Source organism: Aspergillus neoniger (genome assembly GCF_003184625.1).
Source record: "Aspergillus neoniger CBS 115656 unplaced genomic scaffold BO87scaffold_29, whole genome shotgun sequence".
NCBI classification, from domain to species: domain Eukaryota; kingdom Fungi; phylum Ascomycota; class Eurotiomycetes; order Eurotiales; family Aspergillaceae; genus Aspergillus; species Aspergillus neoniger.
This window is the reverse complement of record NW_020291157.1, coordinates 47,506-73,523: the sequence shown is the minus strand read 5'-3', so window position 1 is coordinate 73,523 and position 26,018 is coordinate 47,506. Positions and strand designations below refer to the sequence as shown.

General features: G+C 50.0%; 10 protein-coding genes across 10 annotated transcripts; 5 read left to right on the top strand and 5 right to left on the bottom strand.

The window, feature by feature from the left end:
• Positions 1 to 649: 649 nt before the first annotated feature.
• Positions 650 to 1,204, bottom strand: BO87DRAFT_364809 (uncharacterized protein; the record flags this gene model as incomplete). The annotated part of the gene is made up of 2 exons (XM_025621767.1): positions 650 to 1,075; positions 1,133 to 1,204. The coding sequence occupies 2 exons, from the start codon at positions 1,202 to 1,204 to the stop codon at positions 650 to 652; spliced, it is 498 nt and encodes a 165-aa protein (XP_025476821.1).
• A 300-nt stretch (positions 1,205 to 1,504) lies between these two features.
• BO87DRAFT_340512 (3' exoribonuclease family protein) lies at positions 1,505 to 2,770 on the bottom strand. The gene is made up of 2 exons (XM_025620662.1): positions 2,530 to 2,770; positions 1,505 to 2,471 (listed from the first exon to the last, which is right to left on the bottom strand). Exons 1-2 carry the CDS (start codon positions 2,666 to 2,668, stop codon positions 1,636 to 1,638), a joined length of 975 nt encoding a protein of 324 aa, XP_025476820.1. The 5' UTR covers positions 2,669 to 2,770; the 3' UTR covers positions 1,505 to 1,635.
• A 1,442-nt stretch (positions 2,771 to 4,212) lies between these two features.
• BO87DRAFT_124177 (phosphatidylethanolamine N-methyltransferase) lies at positions 4,213 to 7,321 on the bottom strand. The gene is made up of 3 exons (XM_025617988.1): positions 4,740 to 7,321; positions 4,580 to 4,670; positions 4,213 to 4,505 (listed from the first exon to the last, which is right to left on the bottom strand). Exons 1-3 carry the CDS (start codon positions 7,280 to 7,282, stop codon positions 4,437 to 4,439), a joined length of 2,703 nt encoding a protein of 900 aa, XP_025476819.1. The 5' UTR covers positions 7,283 to 7,321; the 3' UTR covers positions 4,213 to 4,436.
• Positions 7,322 to 8,346: 1,025 nt separating this feature from the next.
• Positions 8,347 to 8,946, bottom strand: BO87DRAFT_364803 (uncharacterized protein; the record flags this gene model as incomplete). Its single annotated transcript, XM_025621766.1, has 2 exons — positions 8,549 to 8,946; positions 8,347 to 8,460 (listed from the first exon to the last, which is right to left on the bottom strand). Exons 1-2 carry the CDS (start codon positions 8,801 to 8,803, stop codon positions 8,350 to 8,352), a joined length of 366 nt encoding a protein of 121 aa, XP_025476818.1. The 5' UTR covers positions 8,804 to 8,946.
• A 687-nt stretch (positions 8,947 to 9,633) lies between these two features.
• On the top strand, positions 9,634 to 11,122 carry nbp35 (Fe-S cluster-binding ATPase). Its single transcript, XM_025629087.1, has 2 exons — positions 9,634 to 9,826; positions 9,891 to 11,122. Exons 1-2 carry the CDS (start codon positions 9,742 to 9,744, stop codon positions 10,835 to 10,837), a joined length of 1,032 nt encoding a protein of 343 aa, XP_025476817.1. The 5' UTR covers positions 9,634 to 9,741; the 3' UTR covers positions 10,838 to 11,122.
• Positions 11,123 to 12,808: 1,686 nt separating this feature from the next.
• On the top strand, positions 12,809 to 14,585 carry BO87DRAFT_124110 (pepsin-like aspartic protease). Its single transcript, XM_025617987.1, has 3 exons — positions 12,809 to 13,535; positions 13,592 to 14,352; positions 14,412 to 14,585. The coding sequence occupies exons 1-3, from the start codon at positions 13,153 to 13,155 to the stop codon at positions 14,540 to 14,542; spliced, it is 1,275 nt and encodes a 424-aa protein (XP_025476816.1). The 5' UTR covers positions 12,809 to 13,152; the 3' UTR covers positions 14,543 to 14,585.
• A 368-nt stretch (positions 14,586 to 14,953) lies between these two features.
• BO87DRAFT_378965 (putative cofactor for methionyl- and glutamyl-tRNA synthetases) lies at positions 14,954 to 16,733 on the top strand. The gene has a single exon (XM_025623920.1). It carries the CDS (start codon positions 15,251 to 15,253, stop codon positions 16,589 to 16,591), a length of 1,341 nt encoding a protein of 446 aa, XP_025476815.1. The 5' UTR covers positions 14,954 to 15,250; the 3' UTR covers positions 16,592 to 16,733.
• Positions 16,734 to 17,031: 298 nt separating this feature from the next.
• BO87DRAFT_408919 (2,3-butanediol dehydrogenase) lies at positions 17,032 to 18,561 on the top strand (the record flags this gene model as incomplete). Its single annotated transcript, XM_025626206.1, has 6 exons — positions 17,032 to 17,118; positions 17,287 to 17,320; positions 17,409 to 17,657; positions 17,743 to 17,829; positions 17,883 to 18,368; positions 18,434 to 18,561. The coding sequence occupies 6 exons, from the start codon at positions 17,032 to 17,034 to the stop codon at positions 18,559 to 18,561; spliced, it is 1,071 nt and encodes a 356-aa protein (XP_025476814.1).
• A 106-nt stretch (positions 18,562 to 18,667) lies between these two features.
• BO87DRAFT_418136 (uncharacterized protein) lies at positions 18,668 to 19,790 on the bottom strand (the record flags this gene model as incomplete). The annotated part of the gene is made up of 6 exons (XM_025626865.1): positions 18,668 to 18,874; positions 18,992 to 19,228; positions 19,479 to 19,484; positions 19,530 to 19,576; positions 19,626 to 19,680; positions 19,728 to 19,790. 6 exons carry the CDS (start codon positions 19,788 to 19,790, stop codon positions 18,668 to 18,670), a joined length of 615 nt encoding a protein of 204 aa, XP_025476813.1.
• Positions 19,791 to 21,972: 2,182 nt separating this feature from the next.
• BO87DRAFT_389242 (Anp1-domain-containing protein) lies at positions 21,973 to 25,488 on the top strand (the record flags this gene model as incomplete). The annotated part of the gene is made up of 7 exons (XM_025624889.1): positions 21,973 to 22,608; positions 22,669 to 23,065; positions 23,258 to 23,332; positions 23,744 to 23,837; positions 23,988 to 24,670; positions 24,720 to 25,039; positions 25,090 to 25,488. The coding sequence occupies 7 exons, from the start codon at positions 21,973 to 21,975 to the stop codon at positions 25,486 to 25,488; spliced, it is 2,604 nt and encodes an 867-aa protein (XP_025476812.1).
• Between the last annotated feature and the right edge of the window lie 530 nt (positions 25,489 to 26,018).

Sequence of the window (26,018 nt, the reverse complement as noted above, 5' to 3'; positions counted from 1 at the left end):
CTACCGACCAAGATGGCACACACCTTCAACACTAACTGCTAACATGATGATATTCGTATACCCAGCTATCTTCAGTGCTTTCTCGCTCTTGTGTATAGGACGGGGAGTATTGAGGTATACAATATATCCTACTACGGGTGTTGACCACATTTTGCAGGACAGCCATAGCAAGTATTAGAGATCACGATCATACTATGGCAGATTTCTCTGGGGTGAAATACAGAAGTCATTACAACACAAACTTGAAGGCCCTCAAGCACAAATGATACTACACCTGAATTCCAAGTAAATATAATGGCACGTACTAATAATGCCTCTTAGCTTACCACGAACTTAGCCTACGCTCCCGGTTTACTGTTAGAAAACCGACGTATGACGAGAGATCCTTCATTCAACCAAGGGCACTTGGAAACCAGTCCCATCTCAGTTGAACCGATGAGAAAGGCCCGAGATATAATATATACAAGCGCCCCAACGCCCGATTTCCGTCCAGATTCAGTTAACCTACTAACTCCCCAAGCAAGGAAAAACAAACAAGAAACAGAAAAACGAAAAAGGAGCCGGTCACATCTCCGTAAACTAGAATTCAAAACCGACTCTCTGAGATCCCATATGGTGAGCAAGCAAGCAAGCAATGAACACCGATTCCTCACTCCTCCTTCTTAGCCTTCTTTGCGGCCGGCATCAGACCCTGGGAGCTGGGGGAACGCGTAACAGGAGCGTAGATCGGCATGAAGCGGAAGCTGTTATCGATGATGGTCGAGGCTTCGGAGTCATCATCAACCTCATCCGCCATCTTGCGCTTGGGGAATGCCGGGTTAAGGAGATTGGCGATGCTGACGACTCCAGTAGAGTGTTCGATGGTGGGGCTGGTAGGCTCAACACTGCTTGCTTTGTCGGTAGCAGTGATCATATCCAAACCATGCTTCTTGGTCGGGGTGGTGGCGGAACCAATGCTGAGATCATATTTGCCATCCTTGATGACGACATCAAGGTTCTTCTTCAGACGGTGGTAGCGCATGCGCGCGGCCCCATTGTTGAGGTTGGTGGCCTCGCTGAGAGCCTTCCAGTCGACCTGATGGGTATGTTAGTATGGAAGGGAAGAGGAGCATTGAGTAGAAGGGAGACTTACAACTCTGAAGTCAGAATACAGGAGGCACATGTAGAGGAACACGATAGTGTCGTTGGGATTAGGTTTAGTCATTTTTACGGTGGATGAAGAGCAGTTGAGGATGAGGTATTAGGAGTGTTGTGTAGAGAGACTGAAGGTGATATGACTTGACTTGACGAACACCTTGCTTGGTCCGGTTGGGAGGGTTGTAGAAGAAGGTTGGTTGAGAGAGAGAAGAAGAAGGGAGGGAAGGGGGGAAGAATTTATAGAAGATATAGAAGACCAAAGATGAAGAGATGAAGAGATGTGATTCCCTTGTTAACTGATTCACCAAGCAATGACATCGTCGCCGTGGAATAGCCATGGATGGCAGTTCGCAGATAGAACCGCACAGCACGAGGAAATACGAAGTTATAGGAGGTTGGAGGAAAGGGATGCATAGTGGGAGCGCATTGTATTAGGTGCTAAAATGTGAAGGATATATGATATTGAACAACGCCACATGTGCACAAATCAGGTTACAATTACGCCGTGTTTGTTCCAGCGGATAAACCAGCAAACCTCTCTGCAGACTCCTTCACAGCCTCTGCAAGCACTGTGTGGGCACCCCGAGCTGCATTCACTGCCCCATCAATGAGAGATTCATGGTTCAGACTCTGATCAGTAGTGCCTAATGATGCCTTAGAATGATCGCCCTTGAGCCATAATTCCGTAATTTCATCTCTAGAGGGCATGTAGGCGACAACACAGGCAGACAGGATAGACTTGTGCTCAGCTGGGTCCGTATCGAGCATCAGCTTAGGAGTAGATGTTTCACCCTCTGCTGACTCGTCGGAGACGATGGCAGCCACACCACCAGCTACAAGATCAAGGCAGTCAATTCGAGCATCAGCAATTGCCGCAGACGCAGCGGTAATGCAACCAGCCAACACATTCATCATTCCCCAAGGAGCATCATGCGAGTCGGGTGCATCGCCCCACCAGCGATCATCTTCTGCTTCCAGGATGGTGATTGTGATATCGAGGCCACTCTTGGGCCAGCGCTCAGCAACGATCACTCCCCTAAGCGCCGTCTCTAGGTGCACGCCCAGGTCCCGTTCGCTAGCATCGCGGATATGTCCTTTTCTTTGGCGGGCAGCAAACGGCGCATACTTCACGTGTGTCGTAAGGACGACGTTGGGCGAAAAGCTAGCCGAGCGCGGCAGGGGCTTAGGGCCATGGACTGTGCAGGCAAGCTTCAATGCCGAGGAAGGAGGAATCAGGGATTGAGGGTTTGAGCGTGCAGCAGCAAGTGATGCGGAGGGTTCGAATTCAAGATAGGCGGAACCAGATGCCGAAGGGATGAGACCTGTCTTCAGGACTAGAATGAAAGTAAATTAGCCATAGTATCATCCAACAAGAATCGTAGTTGCCCTTACAGATCTTGCGAAGCTCATCCGGCTGCCTTTGACGTCGTGGTCTGCCGGTAGAAATGCTAGAAGCGGACTTGAGAGATGAGGCGAAAACGGCCGGCCTCGTGCCGCTAGGCGGCCCATTGATTCTTCGTCTGTCAGTCATTACACATGACTTGGCATCCTCGTACCAGCGCGACAAGCGATTGAGGAAGCGAGACAGAGATTTGGGTCAGAAACTTGGATGGCCAAGCAGAGCTGCTGTCGATGTCCAGAAGCGGTCATCTACAATTTTGAGGGAAGTTTGCATAGTTTGCAAGGCGGGCAGCGCGGAATTCGGCGCTTTCTTTTTCCTCGTCCATTTTTCCTTTTCTTCGCTTCGACTCGCGCTTTTCCTTTCTCCTCTTCTCCCGCACCACACAAGCTTGATTGTTTGCGAAAAGCAGCAAGTCTCTTATGTTGAGACTTCAATTATTTCAAGTCTGCCTTTATTGGCAACTTGTCACTAACTAGTATAATGTGAGTCTTTCCCACTTCTTCACTTCCTTCCTATCATTGCTTGATGAACAAGATCCAAAAATCTTTCAGTTCTGGCGACAAACAAATGGGCCTTGAACAAACATGCATCACCATCTGATTATGCACTACAATTGCCTCGTGTTTTCTCTTCCATGTCTGGTTGAGTAGCTTTGCTGACATTGCTTTAAGATTATAAGATAATAGCTACAGCTATATGACCTCAAATACCCATTGTAATAAACTAATTGGTATGCCACCCTCTCTTTCCCCTCCCACAGCCCTCCAGGCCTCAACTCCGGGCCATCATCCAATGATGAGAAACATTTTTTTTCAGTTCTGCTTCTGCAAAAATCTTGAAGAAAACAAAATACCTTACCAAAAACTCCTGATCCATTTGGACAAACATCACTACTTGTTCCACTCATTGCTTTCAGTCAACAATCTTACTGACAGCTCTCAAGACTTCTCTAGGTACTTGTAAAATCATATGTGCAGTTGGCACACACCGAGCTACATAATGCTGGACTCATCAGAAGAGGTATGCTTATAACTTTCGATTACACACAAACCATAAACACAACAAACCCACACGTCGATGATGACAACAAGTCAATCCATTCAATGATCTCCTTCTTGGAGAACCGCCCCTCGGGCCTGCATCATCCAACAATGTCATGCATATGACTTCAACGATCTACTTTTCCATCTCCCTTATACTGGACCTTACGCTCGCTATCTTCCCTCGGGAAGATGTGCAGGCGTTCAAGGGAGGAAGGTTGTGGAGTCCTGGAGAGGTAGGCTATATCGTTGTTGTCCGCATTGTCGGCGTTGGTATGTTTGTTGTGCCTGACTTGTGTCAGGGCCTTTTTCCCGCCTCGTCGTTCGTTTTGGATGGCTTGACGGGGGATCGGAACTGGCAGGGGAAGGGATGAATTACCCGGCTTGGCTGATCCTTCCATATACTCCATTCTTCTTGGAATAGAGTCCATGCCCTATATCTCAGAACCACATTCTTGAGTGGATCGTGAGCTGACTTTCTCGTCTGCCTGCAGACTTTCTCTCGTCTTGTCCACCTTATCATAGCTAGTAAGAATAATGATATCTTCTCATCTTGATACCAATACTTGTCTTCCACATACCCACTACACCTACAACTTTAGTACCCGTAAAGCCAAAGTAAAAGTAACAGAGAAGTGGAATAGCCTTATGTATGGTGAAGTTTTATTTACACTTATTTATCATTTGTAATCCCATCTCGGACTTTCTGCAGCACCATGCAACTACACAACTAGTCTCACTCCTGCAATACACCAGCCGACCGAGTTTCGATCTGCAGTAGAGAAAATGGGATAAATAAGCAGGAAAAGTCGCAACGGCGTTGCATTTATCACCCCCGCCAGAGTAAGAAACACTCTTCACTCCTCATCCTTCTCATGCGCCTCAGTGGGCGTTGTAGCACCATCTCTGGTCATGCTATAAGGAGCCTAGTTTGAACATAACCTATTAGCCTTTCGTAACCAAAGAAAAGGGGCTCATATGTGAAAGTACATATACTCACCAAGACCCGCTTCGCATTACAGATCCTCCAAGCGAGGTTCCGAACAGTCCCATCAGCTCGGACAACTTCAGGGGCGAATTCGATACCGAACCTAGGTAATATATAGATTAGCATACAAGCATTCGACCACGAAAGCCAGCAATGTTGTAAGAGGACTCACATCTGATGTACAGCAAAGACGACTCTCTTAGCGAACTTGCCGTCACGCTCTACAAGGCTACCAAACTGCTCTTCCACAGTTTCGGGAGCAATTTCGGGGTCACGATCGAAGCAGTTGCGGACAACAGGGAGGAGGCTCTTTTCGACAGACGCCTGGTTGTCTTCGAAGGATTCTTCATCGAAGCGCCGGATGCGGATCTCGAAGGGACGAGAAATCGCCATGACATTGTGTTTGCCATTGTGGTGATAACGGAACTCGAAGACACCTTGAGTCCAGAAGAGCTTGTCGCCTGAGAAGATGACTTCGCCGGTGGCAACGTCGCGATGCTCACTGTTTTGGGTGACAATGTCGCTAGTTACGATGCCCTTCTCGCAGGTGAGGTTGTCGTAGAAACCCTCGTTTGTGGCGACCCATCTTCCTTGAGAGGAGACGCGAGAGACTTCACGCGAGGTATTGTCCGTGACTCGGTACAGGCTGATCCAGTCCTTCTTGCTGTGGTTCAGAGGAGCGGTCCATTTGACTTTGATCGGGGAGCAGTATTCGAAGACCAGGTTCTTCAAGTCGCCTCGTCTGTCGAGGGGCACGCGAGCATTGGCACCTTCTCTACCAGTACTCTTATCGCACTCCTCGAGAGAGGATGAATCCGTGCCTTCGACTTCCAGGGCATAGTCCCGGGAGTCCAAACCAGCGAGGTCCTCATCAATGCGGGAGATGGTCACACGTGCGGGATATGTCTGGAATAGCGCAGTAGTGTCCTTGACGAAAGTATTGACGCCGGCAGCTAGTTTAGGGCGAGCGGTGTCGATCAGATCCTCGATAAACTCGAAGGAATCATCGAAGATCTTGTCCACGCTTCCATGAAGCTGACGAAGAGTGGGGGGCAGGGTCCGCTTCAGGCTCTTGACCAGCCCCGCATCCTGTCGCAGGCTTCGGCCATACAGCTTCTGCATGTGCGGGCGCTCCACGAATTGGATGAAGGCCATACTTAGAATGTGGCTCAAGAGCGCCAGGAATGTAATTGCGCCACTACTTGTGATCAAGACAGCGCCCCAGACGCCGGCCAGACCCAGCACCCGTTCAGGATTGTTCAGGAAGCGATAGATACCGTTATACGTTAACTTATGGGCCCCTTCGAAGAAAAAGTCCCCATAGAACCAGCCAAACTCCCCGAGAGACTCGTAGATGCTGGCGGAAGTCCAGATTTGCAAGCTAATGAGCCCGGCGCCCAGAACATGACGGAGCAAGACCAGACCGTAGCCCCAGTCAGCGGGCAGCGTGTACATTTTCCATACGGCAGCAATGAAACTAGCATAGCACATAATCATACTCAGATGATAAGTGCCTTTCCACTGGTTCCAGGCCTCATTAGGTGATTCACCATACTTAAGAAAATGACGGGTCCACGCTTTACAGTCGGATTGCTCGGTCAAAAGGTATCCGATGCCCACCGAAAACACCAGTCTCCATACCGCGGCATTGGCCACGAAGAGAAATTGGTATCGGGGCGTTGAGGGCGTCAGAACGGTCAGTGCAAATACGAGTAGCTGGATCAGGATTGATGATGTATCCGTTATCCGATACAGATCCAAGTTGTTGAAACCCAGGAGATTGTGAACTGAAGGAGGTGGGCCGCTTGGGGATGTTGTCGCTTGGGGCAGTGGCTCATCGGTTGACGCTGAGGCAACGGAAGGCTCAGTGGCCTGAGATGATGTAGATACAGAGTCTTGTTCGGTCATACGCTTCCGCGGCGGAGGAGGGTTGTACGTCTTGTCGATGTGCGGGTTTTCGACAAACACCAAAAAGGCGAATTGAGCTGCATGGGCGATTATGGAGATGAAGAGTACTTTGTAGCTGGCCGCCATCAATGAGATACCGTAGTACCCGGCGTATCCGACCGAATACATGGGGTGAGGGGCCATTTCGAAGACGCCATCGAACGTCAACTCTTGGTCGATGAGGTAGAAGAAGTCTCCCCAGTACCAAGCATAGTCTTTAACCACGCGGTGTGCGTCTAGTTTGACCCAAAGGTTGAACAGGACGAGCACAATGCCGGCCGACCAACGCGAGACTGTCATCAACATGCTCTCACCCACAGGATGGTGGCTACATGCTATAGCAAAGAGACAATATGACGTGAAGTCGCACATCAAGATCAAGTCCACCAAGCGTCTAAAGACAAGCCAAGTGTTGTACTCAATCGGAGCTTCTTCAAAGGAATAGTCTGTAGGGATCTTAGTCTCCAATTCCCGCTTGAGCAAGTTATACACTTTAGGGTGCGGATTCTGGTTAGTAGAGGGGTTCACAAAGATCTTTGTTTTTTCTGCCCAGCGCACAAGGGTCTTGTGATGGGACTGGTTATGCAAAAGCCATCCTATTCCGGCATTGTAAGCTGCACGCCAGAAGAGGTAGATGACCGCAAACACAGGTATTTTGGCAAAGTCCGGGAGCCACCACAGTAGAAGGATGTGTGCACCCAGTATAGCCAGAACTATCACATCGGACAAATTCTTAGGTTCCGAAGGCGACAGGAGTTGAGAGACCATGTCGTGGGTTTGGGGCACCGTGAACACTAAGAAGCAATGAGGTAAATTAGCCGCCAACTTCCGCCACTATAACGTAGAAGTCCGCCATCTTTGAATGATTACAGAATCTCTGAGTCCAACCAGGCTCAAACACATAACTCAATGGAATGCCTACCTGTACCATCAGGGGTCCTGCCAAAAGTTTTCTTATTCTGGCTTGTACCATCCTTGGCTTCGACCTCACCGGCAGCAGTGAGTGCACCAGCGCCCAGGGATGAGTCGGACTGAGAGGCCTGAAACCTCTCGCGAAGTCCATCATCCCCGATATGAGTGCCTGTTGAGAGGCCTCGATCCATGATTGTTTACCGAGAAGTGGTTAAGGGTAAGGAATGAAAAAAAGCGCACAGTCGAGAGAAAAGCATGTGACAGAGGTGCTGGGGGCAGGCCGTATTTAAAGCGTCAGGGTAACTATGATTGGTCCGTGCTTCTCAATTCTGAGTCACCAAGCCGCATTGGGGAATCCCTCGAGATCGCTGGGAATGGTGTCCAAGAGGTGAAGCGTAAACAGCACACAACCAAGGTCTAAATGTTTAATGGTTGAGTGTAACCAGCAAAGGGGAAGCCAGAGGTCCGTCCACGTATTTATTCTGGCAAAGCGTTGGGGTTAGGACTAGCGAGCAATATGAGACAGCAGCGACATCTCCTCCCCAAGTGCCCACTTTTGTCGGTTAGCACTGCTTAAGTGTGGGCCCCCGTGCACTGCCTGGGGAAAGACCCGAACTCACAAGCAGTCCTACTGACGCCAGTTATGACGCTTGCCCGGCACGCTTTCTTGGGAAGAATGGGCTGGAATGGAAGAGAAGTAATGGATCTCAACATCCCAGGGTCCGACGGCCTGCCCACTTTTACCCACCGCAGATTGGATCGCTGCGCACTACCAGATTCTGGTCCTTGGTTCACGATTCGGAATAAAGGGTAGTAAACCTCTCTCCCACACCAGATATCGTCGATCACAAACATATGTGGACTACCGCATCATTCCAGTCTGCACCTGCTGGCTGCTGGCCCGTTAATGATGCAGCCACATCCTAGAAACTGGCTTTTTGGGAAGCAGCTCCCCTCCCTCGCTCCAGGCATTCCGGGCCATTTTCATGCACACTTTGGTATTGGACATAGATTTCTAATGGCGGCAACTGCGCCTGCTCATTGATCACGGACCCATTGGATATTGAATCAATTGATTCTTTCCATCAATAGAATATCATGAATACCCAGGATGGTGTGTACCTTGATTGAAACCAAGGTCGATGCAACTAAATTTGTACCTGGTGGCGCATGCGGACAATGAGCACTCCCTATGGCCAACGCACTCATTCCGAACGACATTGGCTCCACGAGAGATGCATCTCTTCCCCTCATCTTTAGAAAAGTCGTGCAGTACTGCCGTCTTCTGACTATCCCAAGATAGAAACTGATTGACGGGACTACGCGAGGTGTTAATCTTCCTTTCAACGCACATATGGTGACATTTCTGGCTCGCATAGAAAGTTACCCGCTTTGTAGCAGAATATTGCGGGTGTATTTTTATACTGTCCTACCCAACTATGCATGCTTCATGTGGGCAATGTAATTTTGAGGATGCTCTTACCCATATGTGAGAACCTGGTCCTGGATCAATAGGGATAATATTATATCATTGCGCAACCGGGTTGTGGGCATTGTTGTACCTCGTTAAAGTTCTGACAATGCATGAATTTTCCGCGTTACCCCTCCCGACATCAGATTGAAACCAGGCTGCCCCTCTCGTGTCGGGCCTGTCTGGTTGGCATCCCTTCTGACTGCGAGTCGGCGAACTTGCCATAATATTAGGGATAGTAAAGACAGCGTCTGTCTGGTATCTAAATAGTATGGGTCAACGTTATTTGCCAATTTCGACAAGCATAGTGATGTTCATAGTCTAATGCATATACAATGACCCCCTCTATACTGCAGATAGTGTCTGTCTCACTAGAAATAGCAGTATGGGAGCGTGTCGCTTCGAGTCGAAAGGATGATTGGAAGCATAGCATCCATGCTCACTACTAGGATCAGTGTATTGATCCCAAACATGCATTCAAAAATTTAACGATGCGATAGGATAATATTTCCATATACAGCTTAGATCTAGAAAAATATGCAAAGAGCTTGTTTGCTTTGAGATTTGTTCCTGGCATGAGTACTGGCAAGCAATGGATCTTATCGCCGCTCTCTCCGACACCGCTGCGATCGAAACGAACCCCGCGCCAATCGCCACTGCAGCGTTTGTCATGTGTTGCTTATCAAGCATCCCGCCCGCGGTCACGCCGCCACTTTTCTTGTCAGACTGCATTCAGCTTTTATCACACACAATAACATCTTTTTGGGGACTGGTTGTTCAGTATCTGCCCTGCTCTCACTGAATAACAGACCAAAAGAGTATATATCAGAGATTGAAATTCCAGATGGCACCTTCTCTCGAGGAGCCGACCGCGGCCTATCTCGAGGCGCGGTCGAAGATGGCCCCGAATCTGGTGGCTCCCGAGCCAGGTATGTCTGATATGAAGCAGGCATAATTGTCCAGCTTATGATCATTATACTAATATCTGAGAAGAGCATTGCCCTGGACCCGAGTCTGAACAAGCAGGCAAAGGCGATGCCTGTGCGGGGTGTCCCAATCAATCGATCTGCGCATCTGCGCCCAAAGGCCCCGACCCCGATATCCCCATCATTACCGAGCGACTATCGCAAATACGTCACAAAATCCTCGTACTCTCTGGCAAAGGCGGCGTTGGAAAATCTACATTCACCTCTTTACTCTCACACGCATTCGCCGCAAACCCCGAATCGACCGTGGGTGTAATGGATACAGATATCTGTGGGCCGTCGATACCAAAAATGATGGGCGTCGAGGCGGAGACCATCCACGTGAGCAATGCAGGCTGGAGTCCGGTGTGGGTGACGGACAATTTAGCCGCGATGAGCGTGCAGTTCATGCTGCCCAATCGTGATGATGCGGTGATTTGGAGAGGGCCGAAGAAGAACGGACTCATTAAACAATTCTTGAAGGACGTGGATTGGGGTGAGATGGATTATTTGGTCATCGACACACCTCCAGGGACATCGGACGAGCATCTGTCCGTCAACTCTCTTCTTAAGGAGTCTGGTGTGGATGGCGCAGTGGTTGTCACTACCCCGCAAGAGGTCTCGTTGCTCGACGTCAGGAAGGAAATTGACTTTTGCCGCAAGGCAGGCATTCGCATCCTGGGGCTAGTCGAGAACATGTCTGGCTTTGTGTGCGGGTCGTGCAACACTAAGACACAGATCTTCCGGGCTACCACCGGGGGCGGAAAGCGACTCGCCAAGAAGATGGGCATTCCTTTCTTGGGCGCTGTGCCTCTTGACCCGCGGGTGGGAATGGCATGTGATTATGGTGAGAGCTTCGTGGATCATTATCCCGACAGTCCAGCATCGATTGCGATCAAGCAAGTTGTCCGCTCGGTTGCTGGGATGATTGGAGAGGATCCCAACGACGTTTTGCCGGAAGATGTGGCGGAGTGATTCTTATCATATATATGATGTTTGATCTGATTTCACGGGCGTTCAGCATTGGGATAGCAAGCCGAGGTCTTTTCATTTGTGGGTGTTTCGGGCATTTTTGACCAAGAAGTCATTTAGATACCATATCTTTAAACCGTTCTTTGTTTTCGCTCGACCTTCCCATCGCTTCTCCTTTTCTTTACTATTTTTGTGCTGCCCCAAGGCACTCTTCGTAGTCTTCGCTTACACCATATTGGGGGCGAGATACACCTAGCTTGGGGGCTGCGCGGGGGAGAAAGAACCCGTGTTCACGGACAGGAGTTCGTGTGTTTACTGCAATTTACTAGCAGTTAATAACCAACTACCGACTTACGATATTAGTGCTCACTAAGCCCTAGGCCAAAGCGAAGGAGTTTGCTGCTGTCGATCCTATAGATAGAAACGAGATACAAACATGAAGGGTACTATGTAACATGATAATGAAGTTCACCTATTTTATCAGTCATATTTACTTGCTAGACAGCTTGGCGACCAGAAACTGCCGGACCGCCCGCCAAGTGAAAAGAAGGGGTCTGAAAAAGGGTGCTTGGCAGATTGCAAGGTGAATCCCCGCCGCGCCATCCATCGGACCATTTCCATCTCACCGTTCGCTTGGCTCTGTTTGAGGGAGACGGAAATCCGCTGATGAAGATCCGCAACGGGGGGTTGGCCCGAGGTTGAACATTCAGGGTGCTACTCTTGTCTTAAAGTGTGATTGGATCTTGATGAGGCCTTCGATAATGCCGAGAAAGATAAGTAGCATTTCTAAACATACAGAATTATTGCTGCTACTACCTAGATGGGTTCAAGATTAACGTTCCCCCGGCGTAGCCGATTAGATAGATAGACTTGTGTCACGCTTTCTTTTGCATGGCAGGTTAACAGGTTAACCAAGACACTAGTAACCGCTGGGCAAACAGAAAGTCTATCCCCCAACTGTGTTGTCCGCCATCCATTCGTCCAATTTCTTGAACTTCTCTTGGGCAATGATGAACACTACCAAAAAACTCGACTGCCTACGTACGCGGCTTTCCAGGGCTGAGTAAGAATCCTGCTGTTCAGATCGATCTACTACTGTGTACGTGTGCACAATTGCGAAATGTTTAGCCACGCATGCATGACTCGTCCATTGACGTACTCGGGATTCGAGATTCTTATGTGGACTGGAGCCACGCCGATGCAGCGTACCTTGTGCACTGCTGCTGGTGCCTGAACACTAATGCCGAGTGGCTCAATGGCAGGGCAGACGGTGGGAAAAAGCCGGCGTCCCACGCTGGACTTTGTAACACGCCTAACTCAGTTTATCCACGGAACCGCTTTCGAGGCACGCTGGTGTTTCATGATGTTTTTCACTGGTGATTGGCCGGTGACCCCTGGCCCTGGCGGTTAGACTGTTTCACCAGGAGCCACTCAGGGACTCGCTCGCCCCGGTCGCTGTCAAGGAAAAGAGGCCAGTCGCCTGTCAACGGCAGGTTCCTCATGTCCCATGCGCTCTCTGCTGCTGTGAACAGAAGAAAATATAGAGTTTTCTGCAGCAGCACAAGCGGAAGATCCAAGTTGAACCCACTTTCTTTCTCCTCCCACTCCCCGCCAGTGTCAGGCAAATGAAGATAGATTTCTCCTGGGTTTTCTCCCGTGAATCCAGGCTAACTGGGCCTGGATCATCCAGGATTGGTTGATGATTCCACCGCTGGGCTTTTGGGACCAGACTGGTCCAGCTAGTTGGAACAATGCCACCCCTCCAGCCTCCGTGCTGGGTGGATCAATGTAGAGTGCAAAAGTCTTGGTCTCTTGGGCGAATCAACTATAGTAGGGCCTGCTAAAAGTCGCTCGACAGTGAATAATGCCTCTCCGACCTTTTTCCTTTTCGACTTGCTGCCCTTTTATAGACTGCACTTCTTTCCCCTTTTTGTTTACATTTATCTTCTAGTTCGTTAACCTTAGTGTTCTTTCATTTCTGTACCCGCTGTCATTTTCTTTCTCATCTGCTGGGCTTTGTTGGGCTGAGCGCTACTACTTTCTCTCTCTCTCTCTCTTGGTTTGGTCTGTTCGTTGCTCCGCCAGTTGGTTCACTCAGCCTCGTAACATCACAGTATACCAGGCTAAGTCAGGACTTTGGCCCCCATACTGCTTCCCCTTTTTAAAAACTCAATCCTTCTGGAAAGGATTCTATTTCTCAATTCTCAGACTACTTAATACGTTCTTTGTTTTCGAATTGTTTTGTTCTGAAACTTGTCGGGCCCTATCCCCTCTTTTTCATAGTCCGCCCGTCGACATCATATCCAGAGTGAGCCACCATGCAGCTCCTCCAGTCTCTCGTTGTTGGCATTTGCTTCAGCTACGGCGTCCTCTCTTTACCCCATGGTCCGTCAAACCAGCATAAAGCACGCTCCTTCAAAGTTGAACGGGCCCGTCGTGGAACCGGTGCTCTGCATGGTCCCGCTGCTCTCCGCAAAGCATACCGGAAGTATGGAATAGCTCCCAGCAGTTTCAACATTGATCTGGCAGACTTTAAGCCCATTACCACAAGCCACGCTGCTGCTGGAAGCGAGGTTTCAGAGCCTGATCAGACTGGCGCTGTCAGTGCTACTTCAGTCGAGAGCGATGCCGAGTTCGTTTCGCCTGTGCTCATCGGCGGCCAGAAGGTCGTCATGACCTTTGACACTGGTTCTTCTGACTTGTAAGTCTTACTGCAGCTGTCTACGTTTTGGTACAATGATTAACGTCATAATACAGTTGGGTGCTTGATACGAACCTCAATGAAACCTTGACGGGACACACAGAGTACAACCCTTCAAACTCCTCGACCTTCAAGAAGATGGACGGATACACCTTCGATGTCTCGTATGGTGACGACTCGTACGCCTCTGGACCTGTCGGAACGGATACCGTCAACATTGGTGGCGCCGTTGTCGACGAGCAAGCCTTCGGTGTCCCCAACAAGGTATCCCAGTCATTCATCGACGACACGAACTCCAACGGCCTGGTCGGGTTGGGCTTTTCCTCCATCAACACCATCAAGCCGGAGGCACAAAAGACGTTCTTCGCCAATGTCGCATCCAGTCTGGACGAGCCCGTCATGACCGCCTCGCTCAAGTCCGACGGAGTGGGCGAGTACGAGTTTGGCACGATCGACAAGAACAAGTACCAGGGCAACATTGCCAACGTCAGCGTGGACTCATCGAACGGATACTGGCAGTTCTCCACCCCTAAGTTTTCCGTGGCAGACGGAGAGCTGAAGGACATTGGAAGCGTGAACACCTCGATCGCGGACACCGGAACCTCCCTTATGCTGTTGGATGACGACGTGGTTACTGCCTACTACGCGCAAGTTCCCAACTCGGTCTACGTGGGCAGTGCTGGTGGTTACATCTACCCCTGCAACACCACTCTCCCCAGCTTCTCCCTGGTTCTCGGCGAGTCGAGCCTGGCCACGATCCCCGGCAACCTGATCAACTTCTCCAAGGTTGGCACCAACACCACCACCGGACAGGCCTGTAAGTTTCCCTCACTGAATATACTTGATTGAACACGATTGACTGATTTTGCTGGTTAGTGTGCTTTGGCGGCATTCAATCCAACGGCAAGACCTCGCTGCAGATTCTAGGCGACACGTTCCTGAAGGCCTTCTTTGTCGTCTTTGACATGCGTGGACCCTCTCTTGGTGTTGCCTCCCCCAAGAACTAGTTTCCTTTTCTGTACTTCCCCCGAGTGTAATAATATCGGTTGAGATTCGGACTGTATCCTACGTGGGCAGATGGATGGACAGTTACTCACGTGCATTGCTTTGCCTTGGGTCTGTGAGTCAAGGCGGGAGTCGCGTGGCTGTAGTTACAATTCATGTTACATATTGAAGCAAGATTAATATGCCATATCGGCAAGAGAAAATAGAGCCATTGCTGAATTAGCTGTTCAAACGAGGTAGAGAGTGTTTGTTGCAGATAATTATAACTATTTCGTAGATCAGAAGCACTTGCAGTGCTGAGTAAGCCAACAGCCCTAAACGGTTTTGGGCGATCAGTCCGGAAAGGGAGAAGGGGGAAAGAGGAAAGAAAAAAAAAATATTGACCTTGAATGCAGAGTCCGAGTGCTTCTCAATTGGTCGCTAGCATTATCACTCAACTTGTAAAGAAGAATCATCTAATCTAAATCCCTTAATTCACCCAATAAACAAGATCCCTCTCAGTCAGGGATCTTGTGTTAGCAGCGACCAAGGTGACGCTCCTCAGGCCAACGGGGGCACTTCTGCGGGTCGCCAGCAGAAGAACCCCGCGGTTCGCTCGACCGCTGAATCACCGTGACTGCGTAGGATTCAATCCTGCCCCTCCTCTCTCGTTCACCACCTCGTCGTCCCTCCTCCTCTTCCTCCAGCCTGCCGGTCGCCCATTCGCAAAAATGGCCATCAACTCTGCCCCCGAGTCCTCCCTCCTGTCCCTCCTCTACCGCTCCTACCCTACCGCCATCTCCCCCGACGCCACGGAGCCCGACCTTCACATGGCCACCCCCAAAATCTTCCCGCAGACTAGCTTTTCCGTCGCCGAAGAGGCCGACGTCAAGCAATGGCTGGCCACCATCTCCGGTCTGCAGACCGCTCTCAGCAAGGATGACAAGCCCGTCGTCTCGACCATCCTCGCCCAGCTGAACTCTCACCTCGCCACCCGCACAACTCTGCTCGGTGCGAAGCCCTCCGTGGCTGATATCGCCGTCTACGCCCTCGTCGCTCCTCTTGTCGAGAAATGGACCCCCGAGGAGCGTACCGGTGAGCAGGGCTACCACCACATCGTCCGTCACGTCGACTTCGTCCAGAACAGCCGCATTTTCGCTCTCCAGATCCCCGACGAGGAGAAGGTCACCATTGACGTGAACGACGTCCGCTTCGTGCCCAAGCCCGTCGACCCCAAGGAGGAGAAGGAGCGCAAGAAGAAGGAGAAGGCTGCTGCCCAGAAGCCCGCCGAGGCTGCTGGCAAGCCCCTCGTTGTCGGACAGGGCAAACCCGAGGCTGCGGCCAAGGCCGACGGTGCTAAGGGTGACGCCGCCGCCGCTGCTAAGCCCGAGGGCAAGCCCAAGAAGGAGAAGAAGGAAAAGAAGGAGAAGCCGGCCAAGGCTGCGCCTGCCCCTGCTGCTCCCCCGTCCCCCTCCGTCATTGACCTCCGTGTCGGTCACATTCTTCGTGCCGTCAACCACCCCAACGCCGACTCCCTCTACGTCTCGACCATCGACTGCGGTGACGCCCCGGGCACCGAGAACACCTCTTTGGATGAGGCCACCGGCAAGACCGTCCGCACTGTGTGCTCTGGTCTGAACGGTCTGATTCCCCTGGAGGAGATGCAGAACCGCAAGATCGTCGCCGTCTGCAACCTGAAGCCCGTCACCATGCGTGGCATCAAGTCCTGCGCCATGGTCTTGGCCGCCTCTCCCCGCGTGGCTGAGGGCGAGGACTCGCACGCTGGTCCCGTCGAGCTCGTTTCGCCTCCTGCCGATGCCCCTGCCGGTGAGCGCGTGTGCTTCGAGGGCTGGACCGAGGGTGAGCCCGAGAAGGTTCTCAACCCTAAGAAGAAGGTCTGGGAGACCTACCAGCCTGGATTCACCACCACCGATGCCCTCGAGGTTGCCTTTGAGATGAGCGCCGTTCCGGCTGTGCAGGGCCAGGAGAACAAGCCCGCTCTGGGTAAGCTGAAGACGCAGTCCGGTGGCCTTTGCACAGTCAAGACCCTGAAGGGTGCGGCTGTCCGGTAAGGGATTAATTGATTCGGAGGGGGGGCAAATATAAAAGGCAGTTTGAATTGGAAGAAAAAGAAAAAGAGGGGCTGCTCTCATCAAAAACGTAAATAGTTAGTTATGATTGATAGCGCCATTGCAAGTTAGACGAGGAATGGGAATGAATTATTGATAAATTATCTCTATACCCATAACCTCACATTAAACTTCCATTAAGCTTACCCCTCACAACAATACCTGCCAAGTTTACCACCCCCTCCGAGAACGTACCCAAACATCGCGGAAATCTCCCGCTACCGGAACATGACAATTACCAAAAACCAACCTTCAGGACCATTCTTGTTTCTCTTCCATCTTTCCTTGCCAATATCAACCTTAGTATATTACATACATGCCATTATTCACGAAACTACTCTCCGAAGTGATATACATTCCATATAGTAAGGACCCATATAACCATGCGAGCAGTCCGATACCACGGCCGAGGCGATATCCGAGTTGAGGAGATCCAGGAACCCGGGTCGTGCGGGGTGGGTGAGGTGAAGGTTCGTCTTTCTATCTTATCCTTATTTCAGTTCCTAGCAGGTTATTCTGAGTATTATATTATTCTAAACTTATGATTCTGTTGGTTCTTGCATGGTCTATTATCTTGTTTATACTGATTTGGTACTCTCCTATTGGTATGGTATGATATACTAATATTGTGATACTAGATCAGACCTGCTTTCGTGGGGATATGTGGTAGTGGTACGAACATATCTCCTCCCATCTAAATCTATCTCTGATATATGCTACGAGCAGAAAGTCAAGGCCAGGCTAATACTAGACTGATTAGACATCCACGAATACCTCCACGGCCCGTCGACCATCCCGAGCACTACGCACCCCATAACGGGGGAGAAGATCCCCGTGACACTAGGTCACGAGTTCAGTGGGACCATTATAGAAGTAGGAGAGGGAGTGACTCGTCTCCATGTGGGAGATAATGTGGCTATTAAGCCGAATTTGTTTGATGGTGGGTGTGCGGCTTGTCTTGGGGGTTGGGTGAATTGTTGTGATAATTTGGGGTTTGTGGGATTTAGTGGTATATTCTATCCGTCTTTCTTTTTTCTTCTTTTGGTTCTTGGTGTAGAGTGGTGTCTATTGAAGGGTTGGCTGATAATGTGCAGGTAGTGCTGGGGGATTGTCGGATTATGTTGTTGTCAAGGAGGATAGAGCTGTGAGATTGCCGGAGGGGTTTGAGTTGGATCTTGGGGGTGAGTTGATCGTTTCTTACTCCTAACTACGGGGTATGGTACTGATTGTGTAGCGCTGGTTGAACCGTTGACTGTGGCATGGCATGCAGTCAATCGGTCTTCTATTCAGAATGATCATGCTCGTACGGCGCTGGTGGTGGGTGCTGGACCCATTGGGCTTGCTGTGCTTCTGGTTCTCAAGGCCCGTGGCATGGAAAACATTGTTGTTGTGGAGGTCTCGTCGCAGCGGAGGGAGCTTGCCAGTTCTTTGGGCGCTACGCGTATTCTTGACCCCCGGGCTGACGATGTTGTGGCCACGGTGCGTGCAATGACGGGCAATGCCGGAGCTGATATAGCATTTGAATGCTCTGCTGTGCAAGCAGGACTGGATACCGCTTTGAAAGGGATCCGGGCACGGGGCACAATGACGATTCTGTCTCTCTGGAGCGACAAGCCGGCAATCGATGCATTTGACGTGGTACTAGGCGAAAAGCACGTGGTAGGGTCGGTGATATATGAAGACGGAGAATTCGAGGCCGTCATCGATGCTATGTGGTCAGGTACGTGACTGGCAGACAGTCATGCTTGACCAAGCACACGTTATACCGAAGCTGACCGAACACAGGCAAACTCAACCCTCGGGCCTTGATCACCAGTAAGATCCGCATGGAAGACATCGTCGAAAAAGGCTTCAAATCCTTAACCCACGGCCGAGACAACCAGATCAAGATTTTGGTGGACATTTTGGCATGAAAGTCCGAGACATCCAGGGCGAGTGGGACGAGTATTGATCAGCTGCGGCTGGCGGTGTGTTGCACGACGTGATCCAAAACCAAATACGTGTGTTGTTACTTGCATTTTATCCCGGGTTATACATGACAACATCCATACCATGCACATCTTTCCTCTCACCCGAGGATTGGCGTACTTCCTGAAGGCGCAGCACAGCCAGTTTTCTTGCAATGCCGAGACCAGCAGAAACAGACGTGTCAGCAATGCCAAGGTATTCCTTGATCCGGGCACTCCGTGTCGTAGACTGGTCCGCCCGGGGAGGGGGAATACGGCGCTAGCTATTGTGCGTGATGTAGAATGGATCCCTGCAGTGTTGTCTCTCAGTATCCATGGGAAGAAGGAAGGTGTCTGGAGAGGAGGCGAGGCGAGGCGGGGGATGTACGCTACTTACTGTACCTTTGACATCCAACACGTGTGTGGGAATGAATACAAGAGACTGAACAGGGATGGCAAGTGCAACCACGACAGCACGCTGTCCAGTGTTTCGGAACGGCTGGTGGTGCCAAGCAGTGCTATTCCCGCGCGACTCTGCCGGGGCGGGGCCGATTTCTCGTATAACCTCATCCATCCCCAAGTAGTTCGATGCAGGAGCAGCGTCCAGCGGGCAAACCCGTCCGTCAGACGTCAACTAGTTGGTCAACTGGTGAGATAGTTGGATGACTCCACTCCGCCTGATTCAGCGGGGATGGTTCATCCCGACGCCAGTTCGTTCTGGACAATTGGAGATGCTGGCCAGCCATGTCAGTTCGTCCTATTCCCGAAGAATAATTAGTCGGATGGAGGTGTCATATATCCCAATATATAGTAAGCTTAGTGTGTAGTTAGTAACAATGAGCGGGATTTCAACAATTGAAGGGGACTTCCTACTAGGAACTTACAGTAGTCTAGACCTCGTCGCCACTCCAACATTGCCCCCTACACAGACACACAGCATATCGCACAATTAAGTAATACTGTCCCCTATTCAGTCTTCCACCTTTAGTTATATATTAAGCTACTAGGTCGTAGTAATAGTAATGACTTACCTCCGAGAACTCCCCACCCTTCACCTCGGAGATAACGCAACTCATCCTCATCTATCTAGTATCCATTCATCACGCGCACCTAGACCCTTAATCCTTGCTTACCCTTCTTTTTGTGCCATTCCCTTCCCATTCCAATTCAGTCACAAACACAAGCACAACAGACATATCCCGGTCATTGGTTACTTCTACTTAATTCGCCTTAGCGTGTATACTAGTCTGCAGAAGGAACATGCGTTCGATCGCGCCACTTTGGGGTAAGTCGTCAGTAGTATGAGGAATCACGTCAAATGGTGCAAGGTGGTTACGCGATGGTATAAAGTAAGTACTTAAGAGGCTAGTTGTTAGTGGTATACGATATGTCTGGATGCACGGACGGATCTAGTGAAGTAGGTACTTGTGGGATATGGAATGGCAGTATGAAAGTGTAGTGAATTTTATTTTATTTTTATTAGTTTTACTCCAAGAGATCTTATGGTCAGGAATAATTGAATTATCATGAGTGCTTTTGTTTTTATTTGAATCCCAACCGTGCTTGTTCAATATTCATGTTGCTGTTAATAGGATAGTCGAGTTGGCGATGTGAACGTCACCCGTCATAGCTGAACAGTAGCTTTTGGACGATGAGAACAGAGGTGGTACACAAGTATGTTGCATCGGAGAATAATCTATTGATCATTCATTCACACACTTGGTCCAGTTTATTAGCTGATGAATTGGTTACTCAGATACTAAGATGATGAGGTGATGAGTCAAGCAAATACTCTCTCCGTTCAAGTAACCAGCAGTAACGCGAAGAAGAGTATGGAATTGGAACGATGTCTTCTACATGCATAAAGGGGCGTAACAGTGGCTGCCGTCGTCTGTATGCATGTCTCGCCTCCACTTACGCCGACCTGCCTTTTTGCCTTTCCTTCTTTCAACCTGTGCTAATTTAAGGAACAGAGAGGAAAGTGCAAGGACTGGAGAATGAATCCTTGCAAATTTTAACTCACGACTGTTACAGTTTGTTTGTCGGGAATAATGAGTGATGATCACGATTACTAGTATGGCCTGATCATAAGTAATAGAAGAGTACTTAGTGTAATAAGTATCTACCTGTGTTTCATCTACCTTATAATGACGCTGATAATAAGTGCATAAATCCTGACATTATTACCTGGTACCCTAACTGACACCATACCCAAACTCCTCCTCCCATCTATTAATAACCCCACATAAGTATCCATCAACCCAAGACTAGAGTACTACCTAACCAGCTACTAACTAACTAGTAAGTAAGTATCCATCGTCCAAGCTCCATCCATTCATCATCTCCTTTTCCTTTCAGGTTTTCTCAATCCGAAGAACCCAAGCCTGTGGATCCCCCCTCCCCCCAAAATCCATCCTCACTTTCAATGGTCCTACGGAGAACAATCCTAGATTAGTACTACTTTTCTACTTTAGTTACTAGTTACCTCCCTCCCCTCCCCACCCACGGTTTCAAACTTCAGGCCTGGTTGGTTCTTGTCGCTTCTTTTTTTTCTTGCGCAGCATCTCTTATCCGCCGTGTGCCTGATTCTGGCTCTGGCGTTCAAAACTGATTAACTAACCATCCATTCTAAATCTACTCCGTAGTAGACTAACTAACTAACCCCCGATTAGCCCATCGGCTCCCGGCGCCTCGATCTTGGTCGATTTCCTTGGTTCGGGACGGGGATCGAGTGCAAGTAAACTAATTTTTTTTTTCTTTTCTCCTCTTGGGCCTCTTACTCGTATACGACTTTTTTCCTTTTCCTTTTCCTTTTTATTTTTAATTATTAATTTTTTTTTTATTTTGCCCCCCTTGTGCTTTGCTGGTGGTCAGCAATTGCTGCAATTCGTTAGTCCTGGGGTTTTTATTTTATTTTGATTATTATCATTGTTATTATTATCGTCGCTGTGCTACTGCTAATACTTCTGCTACTGTAATTTGAGGCGAAAGGCTGTCGGTGATTTCCTTGACCTACCTTACCTTGCTGGAGACTGACTTGCCGAAAAGTGCCCCATCATGCTCTGATCGGGATTTATCTAATGAACCCTGTTTGCTGATCGCTTAGAGGGGAACTAATCATCTTGTCTGTCTCTGTCTGTCTGACTGATTCCGTGATTCTTAAACTTCTGAGACCCTGTCGCCTGTCGTTTGCGATTTTGGGTTTCTCTTGTTCTTGTCTTCTTGAACCTTTTTCCCTTGCGCCCTAAGCATGTTATAGCGCTGAGTTCGGCTCTACGCTGACATTGCTATTATTCTTGTTACCTACTTCTCTACTACCCCCTTACCGTTAATATCTATTCTTGGACTTCTTGTTGGTTGTGCTGGCCAACCTTCGTCATGGGTACTCCACTTGTTGGTACCGCTATTATCACCGGCGCGAATGGATTGCTCGGGTCGGAGATAGCTGTCTCGATTGCCAAAGCGCAGCCTTTTGTTCACTTGCTGCTAGTGGCCCGCGATATCAGATCCGACAGCGTCAAGGATGTGACGGACAGGATCCGTCTCATTGGACCCCGCTCCGTCGAGGTGGTTAAGGCAGACCTGGCCTGCTTTAACTCAGTCGTGAGCTTTTCCCAATACACCGTCGAGAGGGTGCGAAGTAAAGAGATCCCTCCCGTGATCTTGTTGATCAACTCCGCCGCAACTTCGTCATACGTTACCGATCAAGTCACACGAGATGGGTACGATCCCGTCTACCAGACCAACTGCATCGCGCCGTTCCTGTTGACCGTGAGCCTGCTCGAGGCCTTCCGCGCAGGCGACGGTACACCGAACGGTGGAGCTCGAGTAATCAATATCGGGTGCTCCTCCATATCCAAGGGATCCCTGGACTATTTTGACGGCGAAGACACGGAGAGTGCCACCCAGCCGCCAGGAACACCAATTGGCGCCAAGGAAGCGACCAGTCGCTTCGGAAGTAGTAAGCTGCTAATGAGCGCTGCCATGTATGCCCTGCGTCGAAGTCTGGTACTTGTGAGTAGTCCTTCCCTACGGTTCCAAAAGTACCCCACTAACAAAAGCCGAATGGGGTAGACGGGCAACATCTCGCTCAATGTATACACAATGGATCCCGGCGGTTTGACCGGAGAGAGCCACCTAACGACCGATGCCCCGTTATCGGTCCGAATGGCACACCAGACGCGGTCTGGACTCCGGCCATTCCTGCGGGTGTTTTCCAAGAGTGCGATGAACAAGGCTAGCGTTCCAGCCAAAGTTATTGCGAGAGTCGCATTTCAAAAGGAGACGGTGGAGAACTGGGGAAGGGAACGATATTATATCTTGGATAGCGAATACGAGGCCGCATCCGTCATTCCGGCCTTGCGGGATGTGCCGCGCATGGATGGGCTGCTGCAGAAGATCATGCGACAAATCGAGATAGGCGTCAAGGGCATGGGCTCGCCTCAATCAAGAGTATCGCGGCTGACTGCGCGTTAGTTGGCAAGCCTGGAAATACTTTTGACATCATCTCTTCTGTTCTGTGCCTTTTGCGCGGTGCTATCCCAAACTTAGGAGCATTTCTAGGGCGTTACTTCGAATCTTTGGTTGAACCTGGGTTTGCAGATAAGGAGTTTTTGGGACATGAAAATCCACATTTGCTGTATTTAGAAAATGAACTGTACAGGATCGATTAGCCGCCAATCAAGATGGATAACCACCGCAGCTGATCCGAAGATAATGGAACCGAGAAAAACGTGGAGTAAGAGAGGAGAGAGACGAGCAAGAGGGAGGTTGCATGGCTGCAAACGGTAGCAGGCCAGATGCCGGATTCGGATCTGGACCCGGAAAGGCGGGCCACGCTTGGCGCTTCTTGCTCGTCGCCGCCTTGAGCCTACGTTCGGTCGACGCAATCAATGCTACCGTCAGACTTCGTTGTTCAATTCTCACGCTCGTTCGGTCCCTTGACTCCTTTTCGGTACCTTTTTATTAATCTCCTGGATCTGCGATCCGCTAACATTCTTCGTCGCTCGTGCCCACGTCGGTGTTGTTTCTTACTCCCCCCGTAAGCGCATTCCAGGGATTCTTGAAGCTGGTGGTCATCGCTCCGGGATCTAGGAGCCCCGGAGGTTCTTTGCTTCAGGACCTTTTTCCCAGCTACATGCAATTGTAGGAGAGATGAACCGGCATCACGCCTTCTCGAACGGCTATGCTGCCTACCCTCGCGGCAAAGCCAGCCACAACACCTTTTCTATCTCTCCCCACCGGTAAGCGGCCCCTGCAACTGTCGAAGATCATCGCATACCAACACTACCTTCACATGAAATCGATCTCGCTGAAGGCCAATCGGTGGCCTGGCATATCAGTCACCAAATTCGTTGTTCAGGAGGATGTTTTGACTGACATTGGTTTGCTAGCTTTCAACCGCGCCCACAACCGGCTTTGCGACGTCGAAGACAGCTCCTTCAACGACTGTGCCTCATTGCCGCCATCTCAACGCTGCTGTTGATCCTCATTTTCCCTTCATTTCGAGCGTTATTCCTTCCCGCAGTCTCGCTTGGCCTTGTTTCCTCCGCCGAAGATTTACAGTTAGAAACAGTCCGATACTATGACTTGTCTAAGATGCAGGGTAGTGGAAGTGGTTGGGAGCATGGAGAACGGGTACTCATGTGCACACCCTTGAGGGATGCCGCATCTCACCTGCCGATGTTCTTTTCGCATCTTCGCAACCTTACATACCCTCATAACCTGATTGATTTGGCATTTTTGGTTTCAGATTCCGAAGACGATACGATGGAAATGCTGTCATCGATGCTGGATGATCTGCAGAACGACGCCGATGCGAAGATGTCGTTCGGAGAGATCTCGGTCATCCAGAAGGATTTTGGTCAACAGGTTCAACAAGATGTGGAGAGTAGACACGGTTTTGCCGCCCAGGCAAGTCGCAGAAAGTTGATGGCTCAGGCACGGAACTGGCTGCTTAGCGCGACTCTGCGTCCGACGCATAGCTGGGTCTACTGGAGAGATGCAGACGTCTTGACGGCTCCGACTACGATTTTGGAGGACCTTATGAGACATGACAAGGATGTTATCGTTCCGAGTAAGTACTACGCGCGACCTCTGCTGTTGCATTCTAACCTTGAGAATAGATGTTTGGCGTCCCCTGCCGGATTGGCTAGGTGGGGAACAACCGTACGATTTGAACTCTTGGCAGGAATCCGAAACCGCGCTGGCCCTTGCCGAAACTCTGGACGAGGATGCAGTCATTGTGGAGGGTTATGCCGAGTATGCAACGTGGAGACCTCACCTCGCATATCTGCGTGACCCGTACGGGGATCCTGATATGGAGATGGAGCTTGATGGTGTGGGAGGTGTCAGTATTCTGGCAAAAGCCCGTGTCTTCCGGGCCGGTGTCCATTTCCCAGCCTTCAGTTTCGAGAAGCACGCCGAGACTGAAGGTTTCGGAAAGGTGAGACTTTACGCTCGTAATTTTATATGCAATATACTAACTTTAAACAGATGGCGCGACGGATGGGATTTTCAGTCATTGGCCTTCCGCACTACACGATTTGGCATCTTTACGAGCCGAGTGTGGATGATCTCCAGCATATGGAGGAAATGGAGCAGGAGCGACTGGAACGTGAGAGAGAAGAACAAGAACAGGCTGAGCGTGCTGAGCGGGTTCAAACGCTGTTCAAGGACGCCAAGTCGCAGTGGGAGGACGATACTGCGAATATACAAGAAGCCATCGACAAGGAAGGGAAGAGCCAGGCGAGTGACTACTCGTCATCATCGGATGCCGATAGTACCAAAGGCAGCGAAGAAGGTCCCGTGGCCCAGCCCGCTGCGAAAGAGCAGGGAAGTGCCGCGATCAAACAGGAAGAGTCAACAAAAGAAAGAAAACAGGCGAAGCAATAGAGCAGTGATGCTTGGAGCGTCGAGGTCCAGTGATAGTCGAAACGGGCCACAAGAATTGGGTCAGGGAGTTTTCTCGAACAACGGCGCTGGAAACCTCACTATAGACTGACCATACAGCGCTGTGCTGGCCACAGGGCGACTTTCTTTGACTGGAACTACTGTTTCTGGATGGGCTCCTGTACTGTGTAAATGGTGTTGGGGACTATATTTGACATGGCTTTCCTTTCCTTTGCTTCTACTTGATTGTCTGATCACACAAGAAACACATAATCTTGTTGATCTATGTTATGGCTGAGATGATAGCTTTTAATTATGTACAGCATAGACCATGAACTACTATATTAAACTAAACAACAGCTCCGAACGATGTTCCACATCCAAATTTCGTAAGATGTAAATTCGTTCTGATTCCCACACCCTAGGCACATGGCAAGTGCCCTTTGCAAATTAAGCGGTGGCCCGTGCATCCATCGATCTCGAAAAGCACGCGTACCGCGTCCAGAGCCCACCCGGAATGTTCCTCTGCACAT